Source organism: Pelobates fuscus, chromosome 1, assembly GCF_036172605.1.
Source record: "Pelobates fuscus isolate aPelFus1 chromosome 1, aPelFus1.pri, whole genome shotgun sequence".
In the NCBI taxonomy this organism is placed as follows: domain Eukaryota; kingdom Metazoa; phylum Chordata; class Amphibia; order Anura; family Pelobatidae; genus Pelobates; species Pelobates fuscus.
Window position 1 is genome coordinate 195,104,345 of NC_086317.1, and position 20,516 is coordinate 195,124,860.

Here is a 20,516-nt window from a genome sequence, read left to right on the forward strand (position 1 = left end):
CTTATGGGAAGCCAATGCAGGGCTGACCGAGGGGGGAGGCATGGGAGGTGCGGGTGGACAGGCAGATGAGCCTCTCAGCCGCATTCATTACAGACTGCAGTAGTCAAGGTGAGAGAGAGCAACGCTGTGACAACTTAGCCGCAAGCCTGGTTAAATGGGGCGGATGTGCACTATTTTTTTTGAGATGGAAACAGCAGGTTTTGGTGATCGACTGGACATTAGGGATGAAGGAGGTCAGAGTCAGAGTAAACACCTAGGCAGTGAGCCTGGAAGGTAGAGTTGATGGTAGTGCCATTGATTTGGAGAGAGACCGAAACGGGAATAGCAACACTTGAGGGAGGATGACCAGAAGTTCTGTTTTGGACAGGTTGAGTTTATGGAAGAGAGTAGCCACTTCCTTGAGTTTAAGGAAATAGCAGAGAGGCAGTCAGAGACACTAGTCAAGAGGGGCGGAGAGAGGACAGATTGATTCCAATATCACTTCTATGCGAAAGACACGCAAAAGAAGTTGATGAGTTTGCCAAGAGAGACAGTATAGATTGAGAACAGAACCTTGGGGAACATGCAACACACTGGGGGAAAAGAGGCAGAGCCAGAGAAGGAAACACTGGGAGAGGTAGCAGAAGCAACAGGAGAGAGTAGTATCACATAGACCGAGATTAGGAAGGATTAGCAGAAGCTGTTGAGTGTGGATTATGTGAATAGAGTAAGGAGCACAACCATAAATCTATATATATATATATATATATATATGTGTGTGTGTGTATGAAATAACTTTATTACATGGGTATATACTCTAGGTCTGTCTCTTTAAATATTATCCACAGAAATACAAAGTCATGCTATTATAAAGCATTTACCAGAAAAATATATGTATTAAGACACATATAAGCACGCAATGCGTGGTATATAAATGAAAGAAATATCATGCAAACAGACCACTATAATACTAGTATAAACAAAACCCAGACATATAAAAAAAATGCAAAAAAACATACCAAATTCAGTGAGAAGCAGGGACAGAGTCAATAAAAAAAAAACAAAAAACGTTTCGGCTGAAAAGCCGTAGTCAAGGGAGCATGTTGAGAAACTAAGTTCTCCCCTTATATACCCACCAGAAACACCAAGATTAAAAACACCTGAAAGTAATGGGTGGCCACCAATAATGATTGAAATCCTCATAACCATCAAACACCTGTTTATGGTTACCAAGGATATCAACTTAGTAATATATACACATCAATCATACATAAATAACATCCAAAAGGATTGCAAATAATAGTCTAAATCAAATTAAAAACATCAATATATGCATGCATTATGGACTGATATACCGGACATGTAGTATGTAACAGAACATTATCAGATCGTGAATAATAATGTTAGAAATAAATCATGTTACAAATAACAGCATCTTACATTGTCCAGACCAAAAGGTCTTAACATAAAAAAATAAATAAGGCATATACTACATACACATAAAAGAAACTGCGTAGATCAACCTCCAGCCGATCAGGCTATAACCTCAATCCGTCCTGAGCGAAAACGAGGCGCGAGCAGCAGCATGCTAGTGATATAGATTATTTTAAGCAAACAAATATGTTTGAATGACTATCTGTTCCTGTCCAAATCTGAGATGATTAAATTGCGTATACGCAGAAGTAAATTCACACTGACACACGGAGTTCAGGTTAAAAGAACTTTGAGAAAATTTAATGGCATCTGGTTAAAAAGCTGGCTCGCAGACCCTTATAAGAGCAAAATTACATCATCATAGAATATCAAGATAACAACAAATAAACATCATTAATTGGGTTAGGTGTTAAGTGGCTATGTCAATACCCACCCATCAATATTATTAATTGGCTTAAGTGTTAAGTGGCCGGCTACATGACCTCCCACCGAGAGGTGGCGTCATCGTGGACACGATGGCCCAGGCGCCATCTTGCTAGCACGAGGCTTTACTCGATGGGAGGGGGGCTTTAGGCGCCATTTTGAGTAGTTGGTGATGTTAGGTTCGAGGTCAGTTTCAAGGCTTTTTTAGTGAATGGACATTTCATTAGTTCAGTTCTCATGATCTAACTATGGCATACATTGTTACATATTACAGGAACTTGACAATTCCGGTGTTACTCATATCCTTCTAGAAAATGCATTCTCTTGCTAATATTCTAAATGCTGTTAGGAAAATCTGTCATATAATGAAGTTAATGGGGAAATTTAATAAAGGTTTTAATAATTCTACAACACTAGTAGGCTAAGTGAAATGGAACGCATGCGTTCCAATATATCCGGTAAACAAAGCCGGTCTCCATCTTGCGCATGCGTTAGGCGACATAATTAAAGCCCTGAAGAGGCTATATCATGTATGAGTAAACAAACAAAACAAACATAACTACAAGCCGCTAGAAATATCCCAGGAGACTACTAGAGCTCCTATATAAGGCAAAGAAATAATAATAAGAAGAGAAATAAATAAAAAAAATAAATACAAAATAAAGAGTAGCAAAATACATCAAAGGGTACTGAAAATCAGTACTTAAGAAAACTGATAGCCAACGCCAGATGTGATACCAATGTGAATGCCATCATAATGGTAAAGACGTCAAATAATATATCCAATGATCCAGAATAAACACGATTGGTGTCAACATCCGTCTAATAGTAGACGACCCAAAATATTGAAAGGACAAGGATGCATGCATGTCTAGTCAATGCATCTCGAGTCATATAGAAAAATCCCGACTATGTAATCACATCGAATAAGAGGCAATAGATATAAGATATTTTAGCATATTCTGCACATATATTTAAAGGCAAAAATCAATACACATACAAATCCTAAGGACAGGCACAATAAAATAAATATATATATATATATATATATATATATATATATATATATATATATGTATATATGTATGATAATAGTGTCGAAAGAGTTCTTAAAACGAGAAGTAGACCAAAGAAGTCAAAGTCCATAGATCTTCATAAGAGGTATCCAATCAATAGGGGCCACCCAGACATGAAAAACCCAGCGCAAAAATGAACTGGAGACCGAAATAAAATAAAGTCATTAGTAATAAATCAAAAATCTGGCAAGTCACAGGCAGAAGCAATAAACTAAAAACAGTAATAATAATCATCGCAGTGTAATCCAAAGAGAAATATCGCACCAGACATAATCCAACTTTCATTACAAATTACCAAGTAACAAGTGACTATTTTACCTGAACGGATTGAAATCACAATCTTCATTTAACCCATAAGGGAATAGTGTGTTCAAGCGATAAATCCAACGTAATTCCGCACGTTTAAAGGGAAACTCCAGTGCCAGAAAAACGATCCGTTTTTCTGGCACTGGAGGGTCCCTCTCCCTCCCACCCCCCAATCCCCGGTTACTGAAGGGGTGAAAACCCCTTCAGTCACTTACCTGAGACAGCGGCGATGTCCCTCGCCGCTGTCTCCGCCTCCGCGACGCTCCTCCCAGTGATTGCGTCGGCCGGTGGGCGAGACTGATCTCGCCCACCGGCCGAGGAGACGTAATGCGCATGCGCGGAAATGCCGCGCATGCGCATTACGTCTCCCCATAGGAAAGCATTGAAAAATCATTTCAATGCTTTCCTATGGGGTTTTGAGCGACGCTGGAGGTCCTCACACAGCGTGAGGACGTCCAGCGACGCTCTAGCACAGGTTTCCTGTGCTAGAACCCAGGAAGTGACCTCTAGTGGCTGTCTAATAGACAGCCACTAGAGGTGGAGTTAACCCTGCAAGGTAATTATTGCAGTTTATGAAAAACTGCAATAATTACAGCTGCAGGGTTAAGGGTAGTGGGAGTTGGCACCCAGACCACTCCAATGAGCAGAAGTGGTCTGGGTGCCTAGAGTGTCCCTTTAAGTGAGTCTGCAAGGGAATAGCCAGACGGTTGTAGCAGGGGTGAAATTTCAAGAACTGACTTATTGCAAAAGTGGCCACCTTGATTGGGGGGGGGTTGTTTCATTTAGGGCCCCCACCCACCGCTCAGGGGTGGGGGCCAGGGGGGAGGACAGTAGGTGTCCCCCCCAATCTTTATTTAGGGCCCCCACCCACCGCTCAGGGGTGGGGGCCGGAGGGGAAGGACAGTAGGTGTCCCCCCCCCCAATCTTTATTTAGGGCCCCCACCCACCGCTCAGGGGTGGGGGGGGGAGGACAGTAGGTCCCCCCCATATCTTTATTTAGGGCCCCCACCCACCGCTCAGGGAGGGTCGGGGGGAGGACAGTAGGTCCTCCCCCCTTATTTTTTTTAAGTAAGTAAGGTCCCCCCCTTTATTTTTTTTTTTATTAGGGCCCCCAACCACCGCGCGCGGGGGGGAGGACAGAAGGTCGCCCCCACCCACCGGGCAGGACACCAGCCGCGCAGGGGGGGGTTGTTTTTTTACAGTGAGCAGCTATAGGCTGCTTACTACTTTTACAGTGAGCAGCTATAGGCTGCTTACCCCTACTCGCGATATAGCGAGTAGGGGCATATTATTTACTAATACTAAGTAATCTTTACTTATTATTAGTAAATGTGGCTGAAAGACCAATTTTGGTCTTTTAGTAGATAACTCCCTAATTCCCACGGTATCAGGGAGCTATCTACTAAGCGGCTGCAAGATGCAGCCGCGGCAATGAATAGGATCGGAGTTTCATTCATTAGAATGAAATTCCGATACGAACAAAGTGCCGAATTGCGTTCTAAATGAAACAAGCATACTGTTCTCATTCAGTTATAACGCAATTCGGCAGTTTCGTCTAAAATGACAGGAAGCATCGCGGGAACACAGAGGAAAGGTAAGGATTATGGGAAAATTGGTCTGACCAGCGGAAATGAAGCACACTTTGCTCCTCCGCTGCTCAGAGGTGGTCAAGCGGAGGAATCCTCCATAAGGCAAAGAGTCCCTACTTTGTCTTATGATTTTAAAGAAAACTAAAGAAGACAGGAAGAAAAGAAAAACAGATCCCGAGAGAGGGGGAGAAGAGGAAGAGATTGGGGAAAGGTAAGTTCGGCATGACAGTGCCGCTTTAAGAAAGCAAATCCAGTTTTTCATCTTTCCTCATAACTAAATGTTTTGTAGCTCACCTCTGCACTTTTTCTAATTGTGCAATATCCTTCTTTAAAACTGGTGCCCAAAAATTGTACCACATATTCAAGGTAGGGTCTTTTATAGAGAGGCAAAATAATTTTTGGATAACTTGAATAAATACCCCTTTTATACATGAAAGCAACTTACTAGCTTTTGCAACAGCAGACCAGCATTGCATACAGTTGTCTGGTTTGTGATGTATAATTGTTCCAAATAATTTTCATTTAATGTTATCCCTAACTTAACCCCATGTAATGCATGAATTTGTTTTTATCTGTATTGAATCGCATCTGCCACTTGCCTGCCCAGTGTTGCAATTTATCCAAATCCATCTGTAGAGAAGTACTTATGTTCAGATGGTATTTTCTCACCTAGTTTTTGTCCTCTGCAAATGCCAACAAATTACTTTCAGTGCCCACTTCAAGATCATTTATAAACATATTAAAGAGAAGTGGACCCAGGGCAGAACCCTGAGGCACTCCACTTACCACGTTTATCTAATTTGAAATACTACTAGTCTCTGCACTCTACCTATAAGCCAATGTTCTAGCCAAGAAGCAACATATTTTAGTTTTACTAGTAACCTTTTGTGTAGAACTGTATCAAATGCCTTGACAAAATCCAAGTACTGGATCATCCTGATCTATATTTTAACTAACTTCTTCATAGAACACAATTAAGTTAGTTTGGCATGACCTGTCTTTCATAAAACCATGGTGATTCCTGCTAATTATAGGCCTTAACAGCCCTTTACATTTCCCAACTGTAGATATTAAACTCACTGACCTGTAGTTTTTGGTTTGAGTTTTTGAAAAAAAAATTGTAAAATATTTGCACCTAAAGCTAAAATTAAGGAAAAACAAAGAGCGAAATACATATACCGGGCTTTAACGTTTGCCCCAGATAGGTGAAAATGTAGTCTGTAGAAAAGGTCAAGGATTCCAGTGGTACTCAAAACACTATTAAACATGCCAGGGTCAAGGATATAGAAAAACAGGATAGTTTATATGAAGTTGAATCAGTACCAAGAAAACACCAAATAACGCACTCTTGGGCTATAAAATCAATAATCCTCATTTAAAAAAAAAAAAAAACAGATTTTGACTAAACAACATTACCCCTAAAGTTAATCCCAATAACAGGCTGCTAACTTAAAGGGACACTTTAGTGTATAGGTCATGCACCTGCTCAATTCTCCATTTAGGATTTAATACCTTTGTTTATGCAGCCCTAGTCACACCTCCTTGCATGGGACTTACACAGCTTTTCTAAACGCTTCCTGTAAAGAGTCATCTAATGTTTAGACTTCCTTAAATGTTTGATGAAATCGTATACTTTTTTTTTTTGTCCATATTAAGTCAGGAAATCACTGTAGTAAATGTATCTCTCAAAACAGAGGAAGGCCTAAACTAAATCATTGGTTCCTCAAAAGAAGGAAACGGCTCAGTTGGTATCACACTTTAATCTTGTTGAATTGGTTTGTTTATATTATTGACTTTGGGTCGTATGTCAATTTAGAAGTAATTAAATTTTCTGGAATGTTGCAGTTTTTCTTGATTGAGAAATGACTATAGAAAGGAACAAAAAAAATCAAATAAAAGACAGATTGAAATTGGAGATGAAATAGATTTAAGAATAGTAGTAAATTTTGAGGTACCTCTGTATCATTTATCTTATTACGCTGCGCTAAATGTTTAACTATGGGTACCAAGCATTTAAATGTTTTGTGGTGTTACCTCGAATGCCTGAATCGCTTCTGCAGTTGGAATCTCTTCAATCTCAACAAGCCATTGTTCCTTAGTTGGTGTACATGTTTGTTTCCAGAGGGCAGGTATTGATTATAGTTATTCTGATTATCACTGAGATTTATCTACTATAAATTAGTTATGTGTTGTCTTTATTTGGTGCTGGGAGTTGCTTCCATTCTTTTTACTAGTTTGGCTTTTGTATCAATGTATGTAAATATTTCTGTCCATTTATTATAGAATATATGAGCTATGTCATATTTGGTTGAGATCTGATTTATTTTAATTGCACTTGGATAGAATGCATCTGAGCAAGTAGACTTTGAAACACGTTAGGATTTGTCTGCTGTGGAACCTTTCCCGTCGAATTGGAGGTTGATACTTGTATGTACACCAAGAGACTGAGGAAGAGATGGCATCTGATCTGAACGAACTCCTAAAGAAACATCAAAAGCGAGGACAAGGCAATTTTTAAGGAGTTAAGCTCCTGAAATGTCTGTCTCTCCATGTAAAATTATGTTTTTAATAAAGTGTGTATCAATATTATTTTACAGTAAGCACTATGGTGTTCTGGTTTTATCTAGCATATTCAACAAATACCACTATCTTCAATATAGTCAAATTTTTATATATACCAGAGATTTATTTCCCTTCATGATCTCTCTCGCTCTTCCCCGCTCTCTCGCTCTTCCCCGCTCTCTCGCTCTTCCCCGCTCTCTCGCTCTTCCCCGCTCTCTCGCTCTTCCCCGCTCTCTCGCTCTTCCCCGCTCTCTCGCTCTTCCCCGCTCTCTCGCTCTTCCCCGCTCTCTCGCTCTTCCCCGCTCTCTCGCTCTTCCCCGCTCTCTCGCTCTTCCCCGCTCTCTCGCTCTTCCCCGCTCTCTCGCTCTTCCCCGCTCTCTCGCTCTTCCCCGCTCTCTCGCTCTTCCCCGCTCTCTCGCTCTTCCCCGCTCTCTCGCTCTTCCCCGCTCTCTCGCTCTTCCCCGCTCTCTCGCTCTTCCCCGCTCTCTCGCTCTTCCCCGCTCTCTCGCTCTTCCCCGCTCTCTCGCTCTTCCCCGCTCTCTCGCTCTTCCCCGCTCTCTCGCTCTTCCCCGCTCTCTCGCTCTTCCCCGCTCTCTCGCTCTTCCCCGCTCTCTCGCTCTTCCCCGCTCTCTCGCTCTTCCCCGCTCTCTCGCTCTTCCCCGCTCTCTCGCTCTTCCCCGCTCTCTCGCTCTTCCCCGCTCTCTCGCTCTTCCCCGCTCTCTCGCTCTTCCCCGCTCTCTCTCTGCATTTCAATTAAAATGAATCAATGACTACAATGAATAAGAATGTTGAACTTTTAGTTTGAGGTTACATTTGACAAAAGTGGTACCAGTTGCACTCATGTAAGTGGCAGTAATTAGAGAAAGTACCACTCCAGGCATGCATTATAACTTGGTAGTGAGAATATGGGTTTTGTTTAATATCGCTTCAGTATATTCTTATCGAACATAAATTCATACCACAATATGTACATAATTATTTCCATTCAGAGTTTTACAACTTGTTTTATCTTTCACGTGTATATTAATTTCAGAAGCATGGTCTTATGACTCCCTATGTCAAGGACAAAGAATACATACCTCATGATATCTTACAGAGACAGTCTGTCTTGCTGTCAGAAAAATGCACCCCAGCCAGAAGGGCAAAACGCATGAAAGCTGAGGTGAGAAGGTTTTAAAATTCAAATTTTAGTACATTCTTCAGAATCTCTATTTCCTATTGATTTTCTTTGTTCCATTAAATGCACCCAGACCACACCATCTCAATGTGTAAAATGACCCTGTGGTGTTAACTATGCAATGTAAAACCGCAATTACAAGTACTTCATTTGCAACAGAGGGAAAATCTGTCACATGACCAAATGCAGTTAATATGAAAGCATTGAAATTAAAGGACCACTCTAGTGCCAGGAAAACATACTCGTTTTCCTGGCACTAGAGTGCCCTGAGTGTGCCCCTACCCTCAGGGTCCCACTACCGCCCGGCTCTGGAAAGGAGAAAGGGGTTAAAACTTACCTTTTTCCAGCGCTGGGCGGGGAGCTCTCCTCCTCCGATCCTCCTCTTCTCCTCCCCGTCGGCTGAATGCGCACGCGCGGCAAGAGCTGCACGCGCATTCAGCCGGTCACATAGGAAAGCATTCATAATGCTTTCCTATGGACGCTTGCGTGCTCTCACTGTGATTTTCACAGTGAGAATCACGCAAGCGCCTCTAGCGGCTGTCAGTGAGACAGCCACTAGAGGAAATAGGGGAAGGCTTAACCCATTCACAAACATAGCAGTTTCTCTGAAACTGCTATGTTTATGAAAACATGGGTTAACCCTAGAAGGACCTGGCACCCAGACCACTTCATTAAGCTGAAGTGGTCTGGGTGCCTAGAGTGGTCCTTTAATGCTTTCAATGAGAAGCATTTGATTGGACGTGCGTGCAGCGCTCAGCTGACATGTGCATCAGGTCCCCATTGCTACTTTATGAAGAGCATTGAATTGGGACATGCATCGGTGATGACGTCACTAGAAGCGGAAAATATAGGTTTCTATTCCTAATGCTATGGTGTTCCTTTGAGTGTTGTCAAATATGTATCGGTAAAAAAAGATTTTATTTTTTTTCACATTGACTAATCCGTCTCATTATTGTCTTTAAGTCTGCTACCATTAAAACTGAGGAGGGAACAGCCACTGAGCTAAGGACACGTACACTGCGCCGTAGGATGGGATCAACACCGTTTAGACAAGAAAAACGTGAGTCAAATAACAGGAGAACTGTAATTCTGTGTTATATATTGCTGCTGCAATTAATATGAGGGTATGTATCCTTTTAGTACTTAAATTTGTAGATGTTTTTCCATTAGCAGAAACACAAGGGATTGTGAAAGAGGAGCAAGCAGAATATGTGGTTGAGAAGGCAAAAGTTCGTTCAAATAAATCAAAAAGCCCTGTGAGTACAATACATGACACTGGCATAGACTTTAAAAGTAATGTGGTATAATACGGTCAAAGTATATTAATTTGTGTTACTTCCTTAGGTGGATTTATATGTATGTCTTATCTGTGGGAGTGGTAGTGATGAGGACCGTCTTCTTTTGTGTGATGGATGCGATGATAGTTATCATACATTTTGCCTCATTCCCCCACTTCATGATGTTCCGAAAGGAGATTGGAGATGTCCAAAATGTTTGGCACAGGTATAAACTCTTAAACATTTTTGTACATGGGTGATTCTTACAAAATCTTGGTTTCAAATATATCAAACATGAAACGTTTTTTTTTGTTGTTGTGCAAAAGTATGACCGACAAGCTTGTGATGCCACGACCGCAAACACAGGCATTTCAAAAGGCATATTACTGTGGCATGTAATTGAACTGCACATTTTTAAGTAATAAACAGGTTAATGCAAGCAATGTCTGATATCGTGAATGCAATAAGAGTAATTAAGACATACCGTGTAGGCTGACATGACAAATCAAAGAAAAGAAAGTAAGGTAACACATTAAACTATGGTAATTCTGTAGCTGCTGGGTATTATTCCCGGCGTCTGAGCATATAATGAGAGCAGGTTTTAAGGCACTGGGTGAACTAGCATGCCTATCCTTAGCTAAAATATATCTACATCAGCAATGACTGGAATAGGTAGGCTGGTGTGGTCTGGTATGCCTTGCTATTTCATTGAAAGAATATCTGGGGGGGAACAAGAACACAAAACCAGAATCTTAAAAATTCAACTTGGAGTTATTAACCACGGTTTAGTCGGTCATGCATTGCTTTATAACAGTGAGTAATGCAAGTCCCCATGGCTGTTCGCGTCAGTCAGCTGATGACCACCCTGGAGGACTGATATGTCAGCCCGGAGGGGAGGTGCAGCTTCAGCGGAATGATGATGTGTAGTGGGTCGTCCAGCAGTCACATACAAAAGTCCTCTACAGGAGGTGTAAGGTCAGAGCGATTCTCCGCGGTTTTCCTTACAGGTCTCTGGCTGCAGAACATCCCATTTCCTCCAGTGTGGGACGCAGTGTAAGGTTCCCAGTCTGTATCGTGGCCGCAATCTCCGGTGACATCTAGCGGCCCTCCATCTGCGGGGATGTTGTGTTGGTGCCATACTCCCAATGAGTCTCTGCCCAGGAGGACATACGAATTCGGTTGCCACTACGTCGGGAACCACCTTGCCCAGCAGGGGCCTCTGCAACTCCTCTCAATGCCGCCTCTGAGTCTCCTGTATTGTCAGAGTGCCATCACTCTCGAGCGGGCCTTCAGTTTCGCGCAGAAGAGCTTGAAGACTGCATCCAGTGTAGCCATGGATTTTAGAGGTGAGTCAGGTGTAGTTGGCCCTGCAGCACCGGACCATGTGCGTCGGCCATCTTGCATAGCCAGGCCTCGGATCAGGAGTGTTGCAGATCACTCATCTTTGAGCCTCACATCCAGTTTGTTGCCAAATCCTGTAGATTCCATCTTAAAAACATAGCCCGCACCCGCCCCTTTCTTACGCAAGATGCTACCAAGGAGCTTGTCCATGCTCTAGTAATTTCCCGCTTGGATTATTGTAACCCTCTCCTAATTGGTCTTCTCAAAAGCCGTATTGCCCTGCTACAGTCTGTAATGAATGCTGCTCTCTCTAGTCGGTCCTCTCACACCTCACCCCTGTGTCAGTCCTTACATTGGCTTCTTGTATCCTATAGGAGTCAATTTAAAGTGCTTACCCATACCTATAAAGCACTGAACAATTCTAGCCCCTCTTATATATCTTCACAGATCCATAGGTATGCCCCTTCTCAGTCTCTCCGCTCTGCCCGTGATCTTCTCCTGTCCGCTGCTTGCACCCGTACGGCCAACTCACGCTTGCAGGACTTCTCGCGAGCGACTCCCTTCCTATGGAATAGCCTGCCTACCACCATCAGACTCTCCCCTAGTCTTCAATGCTTTATGAAGTGCCTTAAAACCCATCTCTTTAGGAAAGCTTATGACCTCCCAGAGTAATTCTACCTCACATACCAGTCTCTTGCCCTCTCTCCTAAAGGGCAGCACTTTACGCTCTACTCCTCCAGCTCTGCTTTACTCCAACCTTATTTGATTGCCATTTCCTGTCCTAATGTGTTTTATACCCCACCTCCTGTAGAGTGTAAGCTTGTTTGAGCAGGGTCCTCTTCAACCTATTGTTCCTGTAAGTTTTCTTGTAATTGTCCTATTTATAGTTATATCCCCCCTCATAATATTGTAAAGCGTTACGGAATCTGTTGGCGCTACATAAATGTCAATAATAGTAATAATAGACAGCTCGACTTTGAAAGAGTCTCTTTAGTGGAAGAGAAGAGAAATTCTATATGTAATTTACAAGAATTTATCAAATTTAATCTAGAAAATCAAATGGAAATTTTTAAAAAAGAGATTGAAAATACTTCAAAGCAACTAAAAAACAAACACAAAAAAAAAAACAGAAGAAATAGCGATGAAATTAACAAGGATGGATGAAAATTATGATCAGATGATATTTCAGTACGGTCTCAGAAGCGCAGGACAAAATGGAAATGAAAGCACTAGAACAAAAAATATACTGGAAGATCGACATAGAATGAAGAATATTCAAATAAACATCTCCGAGACTATCACTCATGATAAAATGAAATAATTCTTGTTGGATTTTTTTTCACTGCCCTGGATATCAACCTGGGAAATTAATATATGGTGATTGACAACATGTACAAAGTGAAGAAACCACAAAATATGCCTGATTCTATACCGAGAGACACTGTGGTATGCTTTTTCTCCTATTAATTAAAACAGGTAATTCAAGCATGTAAAACAAGAGCGTAAAGAAGAAAGATTTAAAAACCTCAACATATCGCTTTATATAAGATTGTGGAGAAAGAAGTTTGCTACAGCACTAATTCCACTTAAACAACAAAATATAAGATACCGTTGGAGACCTTCATAATCCATATTAGTGTTTTGGAAAGACACAAAGTTTTACCGATCCAAGAGTTGGAAGAGTGGATAAAAGAAAAAAATATATGAAGAAGCGGGTTTACCAAGTACCTAATCGAAATGGGTGAGGATATAGAACTGTGACTAAGTGGCTACTAAAAAAGACTGGACATACCCCACTTGCAATACCTTGGGTTGTGTACTTTTGCAAATGGTATGCCATCATGGGGGTAATTCTCATTCCTGAGTTACCACACTGTCTCAAAGGTAACATTACTAATCTGGCAAATTTTAATGTGAAAAAAATACAAAATGGAATGTGCTATATTTGACCCTGTAACTTTCCAAAACACCATAAAACCTGCTAATGGGGGGTACTGTTTTACTCGTGAGACATTGCTCAATACAAATATGTGCATTTTATTGCAGTTAAAGCGAACAGTATTGTGACATTTACAGCTAAAATGTCAGGCGGAACTACAATTTTTTTTTATCTTAATTTCTCACAGTTTTTTAATTTGTTTAATTGTTTCATATATGAATAGTTAATGAGAAATGAAAGCCCTGTTTCTCCTGAATAAAATGATATATAATAAGTGTTGGTGCACTTTATATGAAAGAGGTGAATTACGGTTGAACAGACTTATAGCGCAAATTCCAGGTTACATTTTGTATTGATCAGAACGTGTACTATTGACTCCGTCCTGAAGGGGTTGAAAATTAATTATATTTCAATGAGAATAGTACAGAAGGTATGTCTTGTACAACGATATGGTGTGATTTGAAAGCTGTGTCAACAGGATATTTGATAATTCTTAAAAGTAAGATAAATAAACAAAAAGGTGCATCTAGAGCGGAGTTATACACAGACTATTCTAAACTATCAAGAAAAATATAAACATTTAACTGATGAGACGTTAAATTAAGTGAATTAAAAAAAAAATTCTATAGAATTAGAAAGAATACATAAAAATTTTGAGAGGTTGAAAGTACATTTTTATTATGACAATAATGATTTCAAAATGGTTAACAAAAAAATAAAAAAGGAACGTAGGGAATAATAAAATATGTATTGACAAAGATAAGAAAATATAGGAATCCGAAAATATAGCCAAGGCCTTTCAAGAATATTATTAGGATTTATATAACATATCAAACCGATTTGACAAAGGATAATTGGTTATCTAAAGGAAATTGATCTTCCCAAAATTACGCAAACGCAAAATATAATTTTAAATACTCCTTTAACTAAGCTAGAATTAAAACAAGCTATTATTCAAATCATATGCTCTAATAATGTCTATATTACAAAAGAAACAGCTGAAAATGTTTATTAAATGAGAAACAGAACTTAATATTAAAATTGTACCTACTGTTGTGAGGAGAGAGGGAATATTAGTCAAACTAAATAGAAAATAAAATTACAAACTTGAATGTAGAAAATAAATGAGAAAATATTGTCGCAATCATGGATTAAAGATCAGTCAATTTTAGTTTGTACTGCTTAAAAAATTAATTTTCAGTATATTCAATGGTATACCATTTTCATATAAAAAATTAATTTTCAGTATATTCAATGGTATACCATTTTCAAAAGTGGGTGACGCAGAGTATTTCAGATGGCATATTTTGAGATTTTTGGTCTTGCTACTTTATCACAAATCCTGGACCAATTTATTGGTTATATTTTCTTGAATTCCATTTTCACAGGAAATTTAATAATCCTGATTAAAGCTGATATTTTTATTGCACATTGTCTCACAAATATGAGTACCCCCACATACCAGTTTTCAGTTTTTTTTGTTAAATCTATGGGGCCAAATATATTTCTTCTTTTCAACTCGTAAAAGTGGAAGAAAATTTTCCCCATGATGGCATACCATTTAACAAGTATTCTAAGTTTACTTTTTAGTTATTTGGAGTAGCCACTTTATAATGCCTGGGCAAGGTCAGAGGAATCCAGAAGTCGGAGTAGGCTGGATAAAAAGCCAATAAGGCGGTACAGGCAGCTAACAATGAGTAATCAGAAGAAGCAGACTTCAGAAACCGAGAAAAAAAACTAACCAAATGATAAAATCACATACACTGTGGTTCAATAGTTCAGCTCTATATGGTAGATTCTAAAACAGTCTTTTGTGCAGATGTACAGGAAGGGCAGTAATAACTGAAGTCCTTTGGGACTCATTTCTTGTAGCAAACACATTCTCTGGGATGACTATATACAGTGTGTGGGGGATTCAAGAAGGAAAGTGTTTGCCACAAAGTATTTAGTACATCTCCTAATTCCAAAGGGGGAGATTTGGTAGGACTGGGTAAACGGCATATCTGCAAATGTTTTAACCTATGGCTACTTTTTTGGAATTTGCACACAGGAATTGAAACGGTTTATAATCCCAGGTCTTACTATTTAGTTCACCAGATAAGGCTATAATAGACTTTGATCAGCCAAGTCTACTCCCTTCCCTCTATACTTGCTGTAGTCAGGGCCGGATTAACATAGGGGCTGATGGAGCTGCAGCTCCAAGCCCATGCCTATGGAATAGGCCTACTGATTTTCTTTTTTTTTTATTGGTTTTTGTTTTTCCTTTCTTAACAACTCTTCACATGCTCTTGAGTTAAGTATGGAAACTTAAAAGGGATGTAGGGGAACAAAAAGGTTGTGGACTGCCTGAAAATGAAATTAAGGTAAAGCTGTCTTTGCACACTATGCAAATCCTCTTGCTGCTTCAGTCTCTAAAACACTGTGGCATGTCCCCTTTCTTCTACACTCCCTACATACACTTTTTCTCTGTCCCAGACTGTATAAGAGGAACTTCAGCCTGGTAGCAAGAAGGTTAGGAGAGGAGCAAGTGCTAGGGGACAGTCTTTAGAAAGCGTAGAGAGAGTGCATCATTAGGTGCGTTTATGCCAAGCTCACGGTGTCTGCACAGTATGAACTTTGTTGGCCATCTTGCATGATTGGAAGGCAGCCTAATGTGCCAAACTAAAGATCTAGGTTTTTTTTTGTTTTTTTTTAATTCTTTATTTTTGTTGTGCATTTAGGGTACATGCGTTGCCACAACATCAGATATTAGCAATTCAAGATTTAGACAACATGTGGCATGGGCCAGTAGTGCACAAATTTTATAATAATAAACATGCTTGCAAGGAACTCAGCACAGGATATGTACTTCAAAGAATAGCCATATATAGGTTGTGTCTGTCTGTGATTGTTAACGTGTGCTTAGGGAAGGATTTACACTGGTGTCAGCGTGGGATGAACGCGTGTGTGGGTGAGCAGTTACTGGCGAAAAGCTTGGGTGGTATGAACCTGCTTGTCATTGTCCCGCGTCTCCCGTGTAGTAAGACAAGAATGGGTACCTGTTGTAAGCTAAATGTAATGTAAAAGGCTATATATGACGTCACTTGGTGGTCGCTGCAGGGTACCATTACCTCTGTTGCCTTTTTTGGCTAGGTTGCCGTGTCTGGTGGGTAAACTGAGGGTATTCAATTAGGAACAGGCTCTGGTAGGGTCAGCTGCACCTATATGTTGGGTCGTCACCTTATTGTCTGTGGGCTCGTTGCTGCCAGTAGTGTGGCGTGCGTTTGTGTCATCTGTAAGTCGAACATGTAGGCTATAGGAAGACATTGAAAAGTGGAAACATAAACGAGAATACAGTAAGATGATCAAGCAATAAAACTAACCCCTCAGGTGATAGTATGTGCCACATAGTAGCCTTTAAGGTCGCGCCTTACGGTGTGCTAAGGCTCTAGTCGGAAACTAGGTTTAACTATACATTAAGTGAGTATGCTAGGAACTGTGGACTTGTATAAGATCGACCTGGGCGTACATATAAACTAGTGTCTTTTACAAAAGCCACACTGGTGGTGAATAGGGGTGTACATGGACATGCTCGTTTAGCAGACTTAAGTTCATACATAGGGCCATTGGCTCGTTTAGGTCATGGGTAATTATAAGGTCAGCGTAAAATTTAACCATAAATGAAAATACAATAATACAGAAAATACCAAAAAATTCAAGAATTTCAAAAAAATTAACCCCCTCCTGTAATGATATGTGCCACATGGTAGCCTCTCAGGCCGCTCCTGACGGTGAGCCAGTGCTCTAAGCTGAAGCTAGGGCCCTCCTAACAGTAAGTGAACAAGCTTGCAACCGTAGACATGCATATTACCGACCGGGGCCTCAATATAAACAGGTGTGGATTATAATAGCCACTCTTATGGTGACTAGGGGCAAACAAGGAAACACAAGTTAAGCAGACCTATAAAAGTACATAGAGTCAATGGCTCGGTTAGGTCGTGTGATGTTACAAGGACTGGTTGTCTGTCTGCCAGAAGCGAAGGAGACCCGCACACAGGCCATTCCCAGCTGATGGGTGTCAGGGCAAGAACCATAAAAGTTTAAATTTAATATAAACGATTAGGAGTAAAAAAAAAAAAAAAAAAAATTGTTGTGATAAATGCCTAAAAGTCACCAGAGTCTCTGCATGGGCCTGTCCACGTAGTCTCGATGGGGTAAAGGCGTCATGTCACCCGGGTTCAGAAGATTTTCCATAGCGTTAGGGACTTGTGGTCCGAGTCCTTGGGTTTCTGGTATCCATGGTGCTATGGTATTGTGTATAGTGTCCTTTCTGGGGCCAAACAGTGGGTCCAAGACTCTCCTGGGGGGTGTCTCTGTGCCTTTAGGTCGTAATTGTTGCATACGCATCTGGCGTAGAGTTCTGGGGGATAAATGGGGTGATCCGGTTTGGGTCCCAGATATGAGTGCGGCTTGGGGAGCCGTTGTCGTCGGCGATTATATCCGCTTGGGGCAGCGAGTCCGGAGGTAGGCCCAGGGCTGTCAGGAATGCCGGTGCGTCCCGGATGTCCCGAATGGTAAGAATGTTGGATCCCCTCTGGACTGTCAGTGCACTAGAGGACCGCCAGCGGTAGTCGATCCCTTGGGTCCGGAGCATCGCGGTGACTGGCCTTAGCGACCTGCGCCAGGCTAGGGTGCCAGCGGACAGGTCCGTGTAAAATGAGAGGTCCATGTTTTCGAAGCGAAAGGGGGTTTTACCCCTGAGGGAAGATAGCATCGCCACTTTCTCTCCGTTGTTGCGGAGGGTCAGAATGACATCCCTCGAGGCCGCAGCTGGAGCGTTTTTTGGTTTTGGGACTCTGAAGACCTTCGTTGGGGCGATCTTTGTGGTTTGTCTTTGTGGGAGCACGGCTGGTATCAGGCGCTCCATGAGTTTAGGCAGTTCAGCCTCCGGGACGTCTTCTCGTACTCCCCTGACCTTTATGTTCGAGGCTCGCTTGGCGTCCTCGAGTACCGCGAGGCGGTGCTCGTATTGCTGAGTCTGCTGTTGCAGGGCTTGTACAGTGTTTTGTAGAGTAGTGATACTCTGGGCCTGGGATTGTGAAGAGCCCTCAAGTTGTGAGATGCGTCCTGTCAGGCCTTGCAGGTCGGCGTGGAGCGCTGTGACATCCTCATGGATGCTGTGTTTCAGGTCCGCTAACAATGCCTTTAGGACCGCTGTTGTGACCGGCTTTCCGCTTGTATCCGCGCCGCTTCTCTTTGCCTTCTGCGGTGGGTGCAGAGGTTGTGAGTATCCCTCTTCCTCGGACAAGTCCTCGGAGAAATCCGAGCACCCGCCATGCAGAGCCGCCATGTTGGATTCTGCGGCTCCATGTGCTTGCCTCCACATCTCCCCTATTGTAAGTCCCGGGGTGGGTTTGTGTGGCATCAGTTTCTTCCCCTTTCGCCCCATGAGGTCTTGGGGTGCTTGCTCGCCTGTTAGGGTGCAGAGGGGGGGGTTGGTTCAAATTTTTCTCCGTGTTAAGCTCGGAGCTCCCGTAGTTGGCGTCCGTTCGCTTCAGTGCTCCAAGATCTAGGTTTTTAAGCATGTTTGTCCCTTTGAGTGGGGTTCTGGTTACGTGATTCCCCCCCCCAACAAAATCCTGCTTCACCGGATACTGCTGTTAGGGGGTATGGATTTACGTGAAAGATGAAAGCGAGAGATTAGCATATGGTATGTGTTTTCTTATAGCTATACCCTGTGAGTTTCCTTCCAACACCACCTTCACTAGATACATGACGCTTGGGAGGTATCACTGTTTTTCTGTCGATAAGATTCTGTAATTAGGCCCATCCTAATTGTCAGCACCAGGCCCAATGGGCTCTTAATTGGGCCCTGACTGTGGTCTACAATGCACTTTGGTTTTTCCAGCTGCTCAATTCTTCCTCTGACAGACACTGGCACTGTACTTTCGCCATGCATTGTAGACCACATGTATACATATCTTTCTTATCCTAAAAGCCAGCACCTCTTCCTGAAGTATAGCCTCTACTGCTTCTGCCGCTTGTCAGGGTTTGGGAGAAACCAATTTTTAAGCCACACATAGTTTATAACCCTTATTTAACAAGGGAAAGAATCAGATCTCACACAATATTGCCATTTGTGCCCACAGATTCAGGGCATCCTGGTGAGTCAATATAGCTGTCCTTTCCTTGATAACTACGAAAATGCCCATATATAGCCAGTAGTAGATTCACATAATTTATACATTTTTATGCCATATTGTGACCACTTCAATGTGTGATATTGTTTGAAAAGCAGCCTACATTGAAATTTCATCAGGGATTCGTCAATACAAATATTTTGGTCTGGGATATACATTTGGGGGAATTTGTCAGATGGGAGTTGGATAAGGGTCAAAATTTTGTAGAACCTGTCATATAATGGGTCATTTCTAGGGGCACATAGTGCATTATTGTTAATATAGAGGAATCACAGCATTTGCTTGTAGCAATCCCTCTTCATAACCTCTGTTTTTGTCAGGTGTAACCACGGATGGGGGGGGGGGGGGGGTGCCGTCAAGCTTGTGGGAACCCAGTTTTCCTGTAGCACTGGGTGTCCTGAGCTCCTTCTTGTAGATGGTGATGGGGCACCATCACTGGATGACTGATATCAGAGGCTATGACTGTGTCTCTTTCTTAGCCTGCAAGAATGGCGTACATCTCCTTCTCTGTATAATAACTTGCCATATTAGGGGGATTAATTTAACCTATGTCACAAAAGTAATTATTTAATTTGTTTACCTGCCTAATACCAACTATCCACACCCACCCATCAATAACCACTTTCACCCACACAAAAAAAACAACACAAAACCCAAAAATGTAAATTACTGACCGCAGATCAAACTGCAATTAGTACAGAAAAGATTTTTTTATATATATATGTATATGTATATATATATATGTGTGTGTGTGTGTGTGTGTGTGTGTGTAAATATGATCTATCTGACTCCCTCACCTTAGATCAAAGTGAGGAGAAGAGTGGCAGAGACAAGATCTCAGCCAGTGTTACAAATCATGAAATTTTAACCATGATCGCAAAGCCAGGCTGACACTGTGATCACATGCTGCAGATTGCCACAATTGGCTCGAGAAGGACTGCCTGAGTTTTAAAGGCAGACTCCAACCTGCAGCATGGGTGGAGAGGCGTAACAAAGGGAGAGATAAAATGGTAGGTCGTTCTGGCTTTGAAATTACTTGGACCCAGGTCAAAACCCAGACAAAAGCCTAAGGTTACAACTTTGGTCCAACTTGGAAAACTTACGACTATCTTCTGCACTATATGTTTAAGCAAATTTTCTATTCAAGAACATGATTTTTCATCTAGACCAACTACTTTCAGTTTGTAGAGTAACCTTTTATGTGGATTCATATCAAATGCCTTGGCAAAATTAA

The 20,516-nt window shown here is 41.6% G+C and overlaps 1 protein-coding gene across 2 annotated transcripts in view; it reads left to right on the forward strand.

Moving 5' to 3' along the window:
* Window positions 1-20,516, forward strand: part of KDM5B (lysine demethylase 5B) — a 166,483-nt gene that overhangs the window by 23,037 nt on the left and 122,930 nt on the right. The window contains exons 6-9 of one of the 2 annotated variants that reach the window (XM_063453213.1): window positions 8,403-8,531; window positions 9,510-9,606; window positions 9,717-9,802; window positions 9,891-10,049. In XM_063453213.1, the coding sequence (XP_063309283.1) occupies window positions 8,403-8,531; window positions 9,510-9,606; window positions 9,717-9,802; window positions 9,891-10,049 (471 nt within the window). The remainder of the gene's footprint in view (window positions 1-8,402; window positions 8,532-9,509; window positions 9,607-9,716; window positions 9,803-9,890; window positions 10,050-20,516) is intronic. The other variant, XM_063453214.1, reaches the window with a different exon arrangement.